Below are 16,020 nucleotides of genomic sequence, written 5' to 3' on the forward strand. Positions count from 1 at the left end.
ATGCTCTCTACTGCCTGACATGCCCTGCCACCCTTCAAGACGCTTCAATTGATGCACTTGAGCTCAACTACTCTTACTCCATTATTGTCTACTCATAGATATTATTATCTACTCATACTCTTATTGCCATTATTTGGCAGTTTGTTCTGTATTTTATTTATTTTTTTGTTAAGATCTTGTTAACAGGATAGTTCTCACTATTTTATTTATTTACTCAACATTGACTCACCCCCAAGTTCTTACAAAGCCGGTTTGATTTTCTACTGTTGAACACCCAAGACTATATTTAGAAGAATGTTGGAAACCAGACAGTTGATTGCAGTCATTGACTTTAAACAAAGAAAGTCAATGGGTTGCTCAATAATCATTCATTTTGGTTGGCAACATTTTTCAAAATCTAAATCTTTCACGTTGAACAGAAGAAAGTTAGTTGTCCAGATTTTAAACCAGTCGAGTTTGGTAAATGATTACAGTTTTTATTTTTGGGTAAATTATCCCTGTAATATATATATATTACAGGGATAATTTACTATATATATATATATAGTCTAATAATGTACACAAACAAACAAGAGGACCCTGAGGTAACACTTGTTCACACTCTATAGCAAGAGAATGGTGAATCTCTGCATTTTGTTTCTACTGTAGCTGGGGATGCTTGTTTGGACATTTTAATTCCACTTTGACTCATTCTGTTTGGATTGGTGTACTTGTTTTACTAAGATAAACATAATGTTCAGCAATCAGAGACCATTTAGAAAAGGCATTATTGTTATTAGTAGTATGATTATTAATAAATTGGTTCATATTGTAAATCACAGATTCATGTAATCAGAGGTTATATACAGCAACTACCATGTGGGTTAAATCAATATTTAAAAAAAAAAAAATTTCTTAGCATGAATTCAGCGCAGAAGAATGAAGAGAATATATTTTTAAAATAAACTACACCCTAAATTACATATAAAAAGTTAAATTGTACTAATATTTGATATTTTTAGCTTTTACTGTATCTTAGTGAGCTTAACAGATGTCTTTCAAATACATTTGAACATCTAAATGACCTCAAATTTTTAGTAGTATTTAACACAATATGGTACCTAGTAAAACCCTCCTATAACACCTGATTTTGCTCTGCTCATTGCTCATTTGCTATATTATGATCTACAGATAAGCGCACAAAAGACAAATTATTGACAACCAGTCTGAAGAAAATTTAAGGTGAAGCAAATTCAGTATGCCATTCATCAGTAAACTCAATCATGAAGAAAGAAGTAGAAGACAGAAACCACATCTTACAGAGATGCAAAAAAATAAACAATAAAAATAAACAATAACCAAACAAACAAAGTGTATATTTAAACATGAAGTAAACATCATAAAATGGAAACCTGGAGTTTCTTAATCCCTCTCTCTGAATGCTAATGTGAGGCATTTATTCCAAAAAGTACATTTTGTACAAAGACTTGACACGATATTTGTTACATTCAATTCAGTATTCACAACAGAAAACTAAAAAAATGTAGGTGAGGAATCAAGAGACGGAACATTTGTGCATCTCTATTGTTTTTCCTAGCATAACTTGAGTAAATATAACACACTCTTTCCTCATATTCATTACATAAAATGTACGGAAAAGGATGCTAATACTAACCCCTAAGCTTATTCACTGACTGCCGTTTAAAACGATACCACACTTAACCCTCGCCCACAGATCTCACTGCAGGGAGTGTGCGCTGTTTGTGTGGGAAGATGGCTTTCCTTGAGGTGAGACACTCAGATGTGAACTTCTCTAGCCTGAAACTTTGAGTCATCAAGTTCTTGGCACCTGTAGTACCTCAGAGACACAAACACACAGTTGCTGCGGGCGAAGACGCAGCACATCTGACCTCAATCATACGCCACAAAACAAACACACACCGCCATGAAACCCGCTACCTATGTTTAATAGACTGGTGACATGCAAATCAATTTAAGTGAAAAGAAAATGTACACATTTAAGGTCAACGTTAGAGAAAGGTTTCCAGAGCACCAGACCTCAGTCTATTCACTGATATACTCTCTCATACTGTGAAATAAACTAGAGAGCATTTTTTCCAGAGATTCTGGCAAGCTGTAACATCATCTAAAATAACATCCAGGCCACAAGGTTCATTTCAATCTGTCCACATTGACAAAGCCATGTTTACAAGAAGCAAGCTGATACAATAGCTCTTTTGAGGGTTTTTGGCTTGCCAAATTTGCCAGGTTATTGACATCAAATCTTTAAGAGATACTTTTTCTGTAAACAAGCGGACGATTTAGCTATTTTGGAAACATTGAAGGAAAAAAAAAACTTTACAAAAGCTCTCTTTTCACACTTTGATACTGAGGTCAAAAGCTTTCCATGATTTGCTAAAACCACCAAACTTCAGACAGCTTCAGGCTGTTTATGTTCTCTGGGATTGCTCTCGCTCCTGTTCCACCATTATTTCTATTCATGGACGATGTGTTAAAACACTGTTGTCAAAATTTGACTATAACTAAAACAGTTCAGCTTTAAAAATCAAACAAGAAGGGGTGTTTGTTGTTCCATTTCTATTCTCGCTCTTTTAAAATGCTCAATTTTCCATAGAAGTGCTTTCATTTGAGTCTTGCTAAAGCTAGAGCCAATCAATTTAGAGGACGCTTCAGGCAGTGCCGGCGAGTGCCGCATTTGCTTGGTGTGCTGATAGCTCATCCCTATCCCTCCTTTCCCATCCCTACTTTAATCCCTTTATCCAAATTAATTAAAATAGTAATTTCTCTTTCCGCACCCTTTCCAAGCTGCAAATATGTAATTCCATGTAAGCTAAAGCTAAATTTCAACTTTATGATGTCCTGGGCAAAACGTATATAGGTTTAAATCAATGAATGCATGAATGACCACGCAAACAAATAAATAAATAAAACTCTTTACCTTTTTTGTTACTTGAAAATACATTTTTCCTGACATAACTTTATAAATCACACAAAAGTTTCTACTTCTGCTTGACAAGCTGAAATTACAGTAACATCCATGACAAGAAACCAAACTGAGATGAGGATGGAAGTAGCCTTCGCAAGATGGACATACTATGGTCATTAAGGGATGGTCATGGTCAGCAGTAATACTCTGGTAGACTGTGGCACTGAAATAAAAAAGTTGGTACTAATGAGGCCAAAAGGTGCTAAGAAAACATTCCCCACACCATTACAGCACCAACAGCTTGAATCGGTGACATGGAAAAATCCATGCCCTTTACACAAAATGTAAACTAATGTAAAGCTTATTAGACAAAGTAAATTTTTTCCAATCTTCCTATGTTCAGGTAAAGGCGGTTTCCAACTAATCATAAAATTAGTTGGAAACCGCAAATAAATAATGTGATTTCAAAATTGGTCAAAACTGTAGCAATAGTGTATAAAGCAAGATTTATCTTGGACAATAAACCAATATAAGTATTATATAACACACTTATGTTGCCATATTATGGCATAGATTCAACAAGGTACAGGAAATATTTCTCAGAGATTTTGGTTCATAATGACAGGATAGCATCACGTAGTTGCTGCAGATTTGTCGGCTGCACATCCATGATGCGAATCTCCCGCTTACCACATCCTAAAGGTGCTCTATTGGATTGAGATCTCCTGACTGTCGAGGCCATTTGATTACAGTGGTGTCTTGAACATGATAATGAGTTTAATCTGAGATGACATGCGATTTATGACAGAGCGTTTTACTGCTGGAGGTAGCTATCAGAAGATGAGTACACTGTGGTCATAAAGGGATGGACATGATCATGCTCAACTGGTACTAATGAGCCCAAAAGTGTGCCAAGAAAACATCCCCCACACCATTACACCACCACCAGTAGCCTGAACCGTTGATACAAGGCAGGATGGATCTGACTCTACCATCCGAATGTTGCAGCAGAAGTCGAGACTCATCAGACCAGGCAACATTTCTCCAATCTTCTATTGTCCAATTTTGGTGAGCCTTTGCAAATTGTAGCCTCAGTTTCCTGTTTCTTAGTCACTTAAATCACCTTTCTTCCCCATTCCAATGCCTGGTTTGAACTGCAGCAGATTGTCTTGGCCATGTCTACATGCCTAAATGCATTGAGTTGATGCCATGTGATTGGCTAATTAGAAATTTGCGTTAAGGAGCAGTTGGACAGGTGTACCTAATAAAGTGACCGGTGAGTGTATAAGTTATTGTGTTGAAATTTGGGGGAATACATATAAATCTAACTTACAATCCTTAAGTACAATACAGAAAAAAGTAATTAAAGTGATAGAAAATGTGGGGTATTTGGAGCATACAAATGCTTTATTTTTTAAATTGAAGATACTTAGGTTGAATGATTTGGTTCAATCTAAAACAGCACAATTTATGTTTAAAGCTAAGAATAAATTACTTCCGAAATGCATACAACATTTTTTTGAAGAAAGACAAGGGAAGAAAAGAACAAAATCTTAGGAGGTTGAAAATAAGGTATGATGAAATTTCAACTAATGGCTGTTTACAATACTATGTATTGTTTTGGCTCTATGTTATAAAATGTAAATGTACAAATGGAATCAAACATATAATATGTCAAAGATGCCACAAACATGTCACATGTAAAGCTCATATGTCTCATGTAAAAAGAATACATAAGTAAAAGAAAAAATAAGTTGAAGTAATAAACGAATGCTGTGTATGTGGTAATGGGGTGGGGAATATAATAAGCTTGTGCTTCATCCCGCTCCATTTCGATCTTGTTGAAATGTGTTTTGTTTGAAGAATTGTTTTGTGTATGATTTTTCTGTTCGAAATAAATAAATCAAATCAAATCAATGGTACTGTAACCCTATGTGAATTGTAGCCTAGTGTAACAATGCTTAAGCCTCATTCACAGTACTAGCAATTTTGCAGCTACCATTCACTCTGGATGGCAATTAAAGTCACTAGTGGGCATTCCCACCTTGAGGTATCATTTATGTATGAAATTCAATGACAGCGAATGAGTTTTCTTGCTGCTGAAAATAGACATTGTGGAGGGAAATTATTCAGAACATAAAACACTTAATTACAAAGATGAACAAGAAAAAAACATGTGCTCTGCCATTGTCTGTTGCAAACACCCTACAGCACAACACAGAGAACACAACAGGCTGGCGGAGGAGCTGTGAGGATCACATGAGCTCTACTGATGCTCTTGATTTGCATGAAGCTGAAGGATCCTCGAAATTGTTGCGTTGCTCAACATTCCCACATCCTCTCTCTGTTGCTCGGGTAGCCAGAGATGACCAGAATTGATCACTCTCCATTAAAATGAATGGTCACTTGTCGCTTAGCTGCTGCTGGTACAGTAAATGAAGCTTCACTCTTACTAGATATTTTCTCTTTTCTTTTCACCATTCTTCAGATGATTGGGTGCAAAAATCCAAGTAGATCAGCAGTTTCTGGAATACAGTACTCATACCACCCAGTCTGCCTAATTTAAACGCGCAAATTTTTACAGTGGCAACACAAACACAGATGCAGGAAGATTGACAGTGACTACGTTTACATGGACATCAGTAATTAAATTATTTGCCATAATCTAAATAAGACAATAATATGACTAAGTTGTTTACATGAGTTGAATGTTCCTTTCATGATCCCGTTTACATGTTATAGCACATAATTCAATTAATGTCATAGCGTCACCACACTATAGACATTTCATCTGAAGTTTCATGCAATTTCGGTTGTTTTAATTTTAATTTGTCGACTGTAACTGCAGTTTGGCAATTTCACTTTCATTCAGAAACATTTCATGCATGCCCCTCGTGACAAAGAGATACTGAACGCGAGGAACTGCTGGAAGAGTGTAGTTTTAGTGCAATTTTTGATACCACATGCTGTATGAGAAAAACCCTCTGCATTTTTAAATACACTTGGGTAACTTAGATGCACTCGATAGGTGAAGAGAATAGTGTCCGACAGCCGTGTGTGTATAGGCTATCCTGTCACAAAATGCGGCGAAAATCCTACACGACGGTAAGTTTGATTAAGGTGTTTACATTTTTACATCCAGAGAGCAGTGTTGTAGTGATTTTAGCGTACTGTAAACTTAGTAACTAAATCATTTTGACTAAAGTATGTCTTTAAAAACTGAAAGAGTACTGCTGACGATACGAACTAACTTTGACATCTGAATAAACAAACAAAGAACACTGATCACACAATTACCTTTTTTAAAAGAAGATGAGCTGCAAATCCGGATTTCACCATTTCTAGACGTGAAAAGCTCTCGGTAAAAAAAAATTCCTTGCAAACATATTTTTTGTCACATGTTAGCAGACCACTGTAATCCACACATGTGGGTACACACACTGCGCTCTCATCACGGGGAAATGAAAACAAAACTTTTGTTGCGGCACATTTATAAACACAAAACTGACAAGCCATGTCTCCAAACAGTTTCTTTTCTACTACTTGTTGTAATTACAGTTGGCAACACAACGTGGCGCCCCTTGCCGTCTGAACATTGTAACAGGTAAAAGGAGTCTTCAAAGCTATCATGCATATTAATGAAGTTGCACCACATACAAAATAGAGTGTGCTGATTGGTTCGAACCAAGACTTTCTCATGACTTAATGCTGAAAACTCAAAGACGTCACATTTCACCTGACAGTACAGACATCCGGTCTCTATGCTGGAATTTACACAAGTATCTAATCGCTGTGATGTAGCTTCCAAGTTTCTTTTCAAAGCGGAAGAAGGAATTTGCTTGAAAAAACACAAAAACAACCTTTTTCACTTTTTTTGTGAAATATGTGTGTCCTAATAGTATTTTTAGCAGAGTGGGACACATATAAGACTTTCAACATCTCAAACAATGTGTTAATAGTGTTTTGTGACCCTTTAAATGAGTTGCATTTGTAAAACAGTTGAAGATGTATATCTTATATGCACACATTTTATAGTCCTATTGCAGAGTTGTCTCTACTGTACAATGCTCTACAAACTCATCCTCATTTACAGTAAATGCAGAGTAAAAACTTTCTAAGCCTTTAGCAATTGACAAATAATGCAATGTGACTGGAAACTTCACAGAGATTTACATTTACAATCTATAGCTTTGGAAAGCAGTTAAATATTAATTACATGAGCTGCTAAATATTGCACACACTAAGATCTGGCTCTTCTGAAGCTGAGCTCCCACTAGGCATTATATCAGACATATCAATTCAGCGGTGGCTCAGACTCCTAACCATGTTTATAAATAAAACTGCACATTTAAACAAGGCTAAAAATACAAGTGTCAGCTGGGTTAAATCTGTCGCTCGGCTTATTTATGTGATTTATAACTGGGACCTATAGTGAAGCTTCATCTAGACATGCTTATTCATCTGTTTGGTGTGCTGCTAAAAGCGACACATGAAGAGCAGCAGTAATAAGAGTAGAGAGCTAAAGTGGGCTGATGGGTAATGGAGGCTGGCAGAAGAGAGAGAATATGGCTGGTACCAGAAAAGAGAGATGTACTGTAGTGTTTTCTGGCATGAACGCTCCCTCTGAAGCTAACCGCCATTATACATGAGAGCAATACTACACACACATTAACTTGGGACTTTCAGCTGTTGGGTGCCGGTAAAGTGGCCTCTTCTGTCCCCTGTAATTACCATTAGCATAAAAAGGCAAAGCGCAGCACGCAGCCTTCTCTTTTCACCCCTCTGTCTTCTCACTAAAGGCCACAGAGAGACAAATAAAAAAAACAACTAGAGCAATGCTTATATGAAGCCCAAAACCTGTAAATTCAAATGATACCTCAAAAAACAAAACAGAAAATAAATAAAATAAATGACCTGACTGACCTACCGCTGAATATATGAGATTAAATAATCAGTTAAACTAAACAGAAGATTAATTAGCATGCAAATTAGAAGTTTGTGGGTTAAAATGTGGGTTAATGTTTTACAGCAAAAAACACCCCAAAAAGCATTAAAATAAGCATTAATATTACCATTTTCCTTTATGTGCTACAATAACTAAAAAATAAATTAAAATCTAGATTTATAGATAAATAAGTCGGTCCCATTTGAATACAATCACCAGCCACTTTATTAGGTACATTAGGTGCTTGTTATCGCAAATTTCTAATCAGCCAATCACATAGCAGCAATGCATTTAGGCATGTAGACATGGTCAAGACAATCTGCTGAAGTTCAAACTGAGCATCAGCATGAGGAAGAAAGGTAATTTAAGGGACTTTTAATGTGGCATGGTTGTTGTTGCCAGATGGGCTTGTGTATTTCAGAAACTGCTGATCTACTGGGATTTTCATGCACAACCATCTCTAGGGTTTACAGAAAATGGTCCAAAAGAGAAAATTTCCAGTGAGCGGCAGGTCTGTGGGAACAAACGCATTATTGATGCCAAAGGTCATAGGAGAATGGCCAGACTGGTTCCAGCTGATAGAAAGGCAACAGTAACTCAAATAACCACTCGTTACAACCGAGGTATGCAGAAGATCATCTCTGAACCTGTCAAACCTTGAGTCTGATGGGCTACAACAGCAGAAGCACACTTTGTGCCACTTCTGTCAGCTAAAAACAGGAAACTGAGGCTTCAATTCACAAACCAATTAAACAGTGTGTCAAAGGCAAAATCTACCAGAGTATTGTTGCTGACCATATCCATCTCTTTATGACCACAATGTACGCATCCTCTGATGGCTACTTCTAGCAGAATATCACACCATGTCATAAACCACAAATCAAATGAGACTGGTCTGCAGCAACTGCGTGATGCTATCATGTCAATATGGACCAAAATCTCTGAGGAATATTTTCAGTACCTTGTTGAATCTACACCACGAAAGATTAAGGCAGTACATTACTAGTAAGGTATACCTAATGAAGTGGTTAGTGAGTGGCCACACACACAAAATGTACTTAATGTGTTCATAATATATTGCAGTACACTTCTAGTGCTATTGAGCTGTGATATGGGTACGCTTAGGGACACGTTTGGTGGTATGGGTAGCTTTAAAAATGGGTAAAGGTATAAGGGATGGCCAATACTAACAGAAATTAATTACAGATGTAATTACATGCACAAATTTAATCAAACCTAAGCACAATGTACAACACGTATTTACACAATAAGTACATATTAATTAAGGCCACTTGATATAAAATGGGAACAATAATGGTATAATAAAAAATAATAACAATAAAACCTATTAAGTGTTATTTTAGTTTAATATTTTTTTTCATGGGCATCGTGGTGGTGCAGTGGGTAGCACTATCGACTCACTTTAAGAAGCTAACTGGTTCGAGCCTCGCCTGGGTGACCCCAGAAGAATAAAGGGACTAAGCCGAAAAGAAAATGAATAAATGAATGGATTGTAGCTCATCGAAGTAGCTTAAATAATATATTATAAATGAACTATTTCAATGAATAAACAAGGTTTTAGTAGTTAATAACAATACTGTGGTGAAAGAGACATTTTCATTTTAGACTTCTCAAGGAGAAAGGGACAAAAATAAAAAAAAAACACTTAAAAGGCTTTGAATTAATGATTTTTTTTCTGACAGAAGCACAGACACCAGCTTGTTGCTATGGAAACACTGACACTAAAATATATTTCTTGCACAAAATGTACATGTAAACAGATATCATAATAAGATGACATGGTTTAGGGTATATACAATATAAACATTACAGCTGGAATCTGCATACAGAGTATAGCAAATGTACTTAAATTGCTGCATATTTTTGCATTCAGAAAGAGACAATAATTTAGAACAATGAAGTGTAAATTTAATCACAGATGGACTTCACTCACCCAAGCTCATTCATAAAATCTGATTCACAGAGAGTGTCTTACCATCAGTGACCTGTGACCCCTGAGAAGTGCTGGGCTGCTGGGGGTCATCTGGAAGATCGCGGTCGGTCTGTGTCTCTGCATGCTGTAGTCGCTGGTTCTGTGTCTGCGTCCCCTGTGATGTAACACTAGCGGCGGGAGGTTGTGGCTGCAGACCAACTCCATTCATCAGGCCTATGTCTCTGCGTGACCGTCGATCAGTCCTGCTGCTCCTGCAAAACATGACACATCCCACAGCAGGATGAGTGACCACTACAGCCAATCTTACAACATTATCACAGTCCTCAGGCCAGTCCTGTCTAATCTGACAAAACAAAGTTAAGTTCTGCACAAGGCTGAAGGAGCTCTAGATGTAAGAAGACACGTGTCAGTAGAAGTACTTGCTAGACAATGCTAAATCCTTCCTGACACAATGTTGTTTTCTTTCATGAAAGCTGGATAAGTGAGGACGTTCAACAGTGGCATATAATTAGCAGACCCTTTCACCCACAACAACTTGAGAATAATACAAGCAGCAGTAATTTATCCGCAGGAGAAAACAACACAAGCACAATGCTAGCAAACCAAACAATGCCTCCTTGAACAATTACACAGGCAGTTCAGGGATAGTTCATCCAAAAACACATTAATTTCTATGACTGTTTTCTCGACCTTGTGTCATTCCAATGCGTTTTATTCCTCTGTGGGATAAGCAAAGATATTTTTGGGAAAGCTTTATTGGTTTTGGTCCATTTATCATCAACTGCTTATGCAGGGGGCCAGGTTATGGGGGCAGGAGTCTCCATTCTTCCCTCATCTCAGACACTTCCTTCAGCTCTATATTCGAGATCTTGTCTTTTCGGTCATGACCTAAAACTTATGACCATAGGTGAGAGTAGGAATGTAAATTGAACAGTGATTTGATAACATTTCTGCTGCACAAATCAGCCTGTCAATCTTACATTCCATCAAACAAAACCCCAAGATACTTGAACTCCACTGGCCATAGTGCTCGACTGGACAAGGTTGGCTGGCCCTCTCCGGCTTGAAGGAGAATTCTTCAAGTTTAAACACTGAAAAACAAAGTTTACCCAATCTATTTTTTTAACCAATTCTACTTTAAAGAACCAATGGAAAGTGGTTGTGTCGATGTCTCAGATCCTACATGGAACCATCGATGCTTATGGGAGACCATTTATTTAAACAGGGTGATGAAAGTTAATGGGGTCTACAGTAAATGAACAGCAAATTGCAGCAGATTTTTGATTTAGTCATATTCCTACGAGTGAAATGGCTTTTTGTATTAGTCATATTTTAGTCATTTTATTTTTTCCCCCATTTAGCTTATTTATACCTGTTGGACTTATATTTACCATGTTAAATACATAGTAATGCACTACAAAAAAATTTAAACACTTTTCATCAAACCATAATTTCCAAATTCCCCATATGCTCCATAAACACACATGCACACGCAATACAAATAATTTGAAGGATATTAATGTTTTAATATGGATTACAGATACATATTTAATCTGCTTTTCATTTGCTGATTGAAATGTCAACAGATTCTTGACATAACTGTTGCCATTCAAAGCTGGTTTTGTCATTTATTTAGACATAACCTAAGAAAAAAAAAGATTGTATGGATAAATTTATTTGGAACACATTTTAATGAAGCTACTATTAACAAATATGACACAAACACAATCATATTATCAGTTATGGATGCTTAATTATATGAAGCTATATATTAGCTTACAGGCTGTTATTGTGTCCTATATAGTCACCTGCTCCAGAGCCTGGGACTGAGGAATCAATAAAATGGCCAGGAAGCTGTGTGAGGGTAGATGGACACTTTTATCACAATCTTGGGTGAAACACTGCTACTGTAGAGTAGACTAAGATGTCTCATTAAGTTCATTATGGACAAGTGTGTCAGCGAGTGAAGACCAGCAATAAGGGATGAGCAGTCACACCTCACAGAGGCATATTTTTTCCAAAATAAGTGTCAGCAACAGAGGCTGGATTCATGGCTGCTGTGATGAGTCTTAATTAACAGCAGCCATGGCTCACAGCTGTGCTCTGCTATCATGCCCATCCAACTAAGTGACATGCTGGTTCTGCCGGACACTGAACAGCGAAAGGCTGGCCAGGGATAATTTGAAGGTAACACACAATACAGTATACTACAATTTTTTGTACACAATAACAGTGTTTTGCTTTAAGAATTCTCTTTCTTGTTTAAAGATTTGTTTAGCGTTTAAGGTAGAATGGTATGGACAATAGGCAGAAAGTAAAGTGGGCAAGAGGCTGACAGAATCGGGAAAAGCCCCAGTCACTGATGATAAAGCATAATGACACTACACATTGGAGAGCTGTCCATGAAAGTTTCACTTATGAAATTGTATTTTTTTTTTCATTTTAAATTTTTTAATTTGGGTGGCCTGGTGGCGCAGTTGGCAGCGATGTCGCCTAACATCAAGAAGGTCGCTGGATCGAGCCTCGGTTGGGTCATTTGGCATTTCAGTGTGGAGTTTGCATGTTCTCCCTGTGTTTGTGTGGGTTTTCTTCGGGTGCTCCAGTTTTCCACACAGTCTAAAGACATGCACTAAAGGTGAATTGGGTAAACTAAATTGTAGTGTATGTGTGTTTCCCAGTGATGGGTTGCAGCTGAAAGTGCATCCACTGTTTGAAACATATGCTGGATAAGTTGGCGGTTCATTCCGCTGTGGCGACCCCAGATTAATAAAGAGACTAAGCTGGAAAAAAGTGAATTAATTAAGTGAGTGAATTTTAATTTATATCTGAACAAACAAAGAAAGATGGTTGATTTACAATGCTATTATGTGTGCTATTTTTATTTTTTAAAATGTGTGTAGTAGTTCTTTATTTATTCAATGACTTTTTAAGCTATAGTAGATTCAGGATTCCTACCCGAGACCAGTTTCCTGACTTTTCCCTGACTTTCACTAACTAAAAAAGATGAATTTCCATGACCAATAATGAACAGAAAAACAGACAGCTGTTGTTTTGAGCAGGTAAACAGGTAAAGCCTGGTGACTGCATTTGACTTAAGTGTTTGCTGGTTGACAAGTGGGGAAAAAAAATGACACTGAAAAATAGACTAATAGGCAAGACATGAAACAACATTAAAAAAAATGCAAAAATTTTTTTATAAATGGAAAGTAAAATTTAAATGTTTAAAAAAACTGATATTCCATGATATTCAACAACAACAAAATATTTAAATTCACTAACTTTCAATGTCTAGAATAGACCTTTTAAAATTATATGATATTGCAGAATTTCCATGAGCTGTGGGAACCCTGAACATTACACACTGCATAATGCATAATAGGTAATATGCATAAAGCACAATGAGGCATTTTTTTTGAAGTGCTAAAACACCAGCTCAATGTCCTTGTGCTCCTAACAACAGTATGTCCATACTCACCCTGCCCTGTCTCCACTCCTGCTGCTACTGGGTCCAACCCCTCCACCATTATTGATGGTGAACATTCGCTCAGAGTGTTCAGAGGTGCTGCTGCCATCAGAATGCACATCGCTGCACGCCACATTTCCATGGTCACATACAGAGACAAAGAAAGAAAAAGTGAAAATAGCCTGTAATCAAAGTAAGGGCTTATCAACAATGTCATTTATGCAAGAAGAAAAAACATTGACTTTCATTTCAAATGAAATGAAAACTGGTTTAAACCATTCTTAATTCAAAGGTGTCATCCACTGGCATTAATTAACTGCACAGAGATGAATAAAGCAAGTCTTCAATGGAGAATAAAAGGGAAAATGTGTTTACCTGATTTAACAAACAAGTAATAAAAACCAAATCAGACAAACATAGCTTGAGTCAGAGCACAAAGTAAAAAGAATTCATTAGAATTTTCTCAGAAATAAAAAATACCCCCTGTCACTAATGATTGTGCTCCGACTTTAGGAACCCCTCGTTTTGCTTTGTTGGGTTTAAATAGAGATAAAATCTTCAGCAAACACAGTACGAGAACAAAGAGCTTAAACAATGGCAGCTAAAAAAGAAAAAGCTCCCTCTTCCTCGGCTGTGTCAGAGCTATAGTCCGTTGACTGCTCATTTGCCTAGCTCAAAGTAACTCGCCATGCTCCCCATGGACTCCCACAATGCATCTACGCGCCTCATTAGCATAGCACTGACAGTCCCGTAGTTGCAGAGGCTGACATCCACTTCATCCAACCATCCCGCGCACCTGTCTCCAACCAAGAGTTCCCTGAGATGTTGCCTCCCAATGGGCCTGTCCAGCTCTAGTTCTTGCCCCTTTTTCCCTTCTACTGCTCTCTCTGTCCATTTGTCTCTCTCTTTTTTCTCTGAGAGAGCCTAACTAAGAAAGAGCAAAACATCTCCTGTTTAAAAACACCTGTAAGCAAAGCGCTGATGAGTGATGCGTATTATAGAGCTAAAGTAATTAATTTCTCAGAATCACCACTGTTTTGAGCTGATGGCGGAGGACAAGCTGTGTAGGCCTGTTTGTGGCATTCATGAATATCATGTCAATATTTGTGCACTTTAAAAATTGATCCTTTATTTTCCAACACATCATAATGAGTGGATGTTCCCCAGCATGAGAGTAGGCTGATATCTGGAACCACTGGAGGCTAATTACCAGTTTCAGTTGGATCGATCCCTCTCCCTTCAGTGTCCATCAAAAGCTGTAGAATAACAGCCTTATGGGTGCTGACAGAGAGAAAGCGGTGTGTGGTCCTGCCTGCTTTCAGTGAAAGGTAAAGCCAATTTTCCAAACCTCTGGTACATTAGCGTACAGGGAATGAAACAAAGCAGGACATATTTTAAGATTGAGAATCAAATCAAAAGACTTATAAAGAGTAGGACTAAACTTTATTTAAATTATGGCAATGCCTAATACTGTATCTCTGACCTGTGTGAAAAACTGGTGAGTCCAATATACAGTAAGGAGGTTGAGTCTGAATCAAGACTAAGCTCATGTGGTTCCAGATTGATAACAAGAGACCAAGACCATGAATATATGCTCTTGGACACTATAAAGTCAAAGGACTTGGTCTTGTAATGGATCTCAGAGAATGACTCAGTTTGTTGTTCAAACTCATACGAATTTAATGCAACCATGCCGAGTGTTGACTAAAATACTGAACAAATGAGCGTGCATTATACTGTTCATTGGACTGGACTGCTCATCCATCTGAAATCAAATGATGTGCAAATAATAATGGGTGTTAGTTGTGTGTTATTGCCAGCCCTGATGTTTCCAGCCTCATGTCTTCTAAAAATGTAACATGCTTAAATATTAAAAATCCAAAATCAAACAAAAAGTGCTTCAGGGGTAGTTAAGGTGTACTCTTTGAGTAAGGGATTCATAAGGATAAACATTTAAATCATAAGTCCAAGGTACTCAAAAAGTAAGTGACATTTAAAAAAAAATAAAATAAAAAAAATAAAAAAAACTTAATTAACATGGCTAATCTACACTCACCGGACACTTTATTAGGTACACCTGTCCAACTGCTCGATGTGGTGGAACGGGAGATTCGGATCATGGATGTGTAGCTGACGAATGTGCTGCAACTGCGAGATGCTATCATGTCAATATGGACCAAAATCTCTGAGGAATTTTCCAATACCCTGTTGAATCTATGCCACGAAGAATTTCAGTTTTGATGGCAAAGGTGGGTCCAACCTGATAGTTGTAAGGTATATCTAATAAAGTGGCCGGTGAGGTTATAAAACAGCACCTACTAAAAAAATCACTTTTTGAGTGCCTTGGATTTTTATTTTCGTTGTTTATCTTTATACTAAATTATTATTTGCATTCAGCCAGAAGCCAAAAATGACAGACATTTTAGGAAAATTCACTGGAATAGGATAGAAATAAAGAACTGGGCATGAGATAACAACAGCAATTGCACAAACAGGTATGCTAACAAAATGTTGGAATCACAGCAATTACAAAATTCCAACCTGTAACAAGCCTATATTGAAATATATTGCAATGTTATATTTTTCCTTATATCGTGCTGTCTTAATGTGAGCTTCATTTAATAATCATGGTAAATTATGACAAGGTGTGACTGCAGCATAAAGCATTTTTTGTTTTATTGTGACAACAGATATAATAAAACAACAAACCATACAAACAAAACATTTGCCAT

The 16,020-nt window shown here is 37.1% G+C and overlaps 1 protein-coding gene across 2 annotated transcripts in view; it reads right to left on the minus strand.

The window, feature by feature from the left end:
- The window catches only part of ambra1a (autophagy/beclin-1 regulator 1a), a 106,457-nt gene that overhangs the window by 16,681 nt on the left and 73,756 nt on the right, over positions 1 to 16,020 (minus strand). For both annotated transcript variants that reach the window (XM_002667669.8, NM_001281992.1), the window contains 2 exon segments: positions 13,301 to 13,411; positions 9,868 to 10,076 (listed from right to left, as the gene is read on the minus strand). In XM_002667669.8, coding sequence (XP_002667715.3) covers positions 9,868 to 10,076; positions 13,301 to 13,411 — 320 coding nt within the window.

The sequence above is a fragment of the Danio rerio genome, chromosome 7 (assembly GCF_049306965.1).
Source record: "Danio rerio strain Tuebingen ecotype United States chromosome 7, GRCz12tu, whole genome shotgun sequence".
Classification (NCBI taxonomy): domain Eukaryota; kingdom Metazoa; phylum Chordata; class Actinopteri; order Cypriniformes; family Danionidae; genus Danio; species Danio rerio.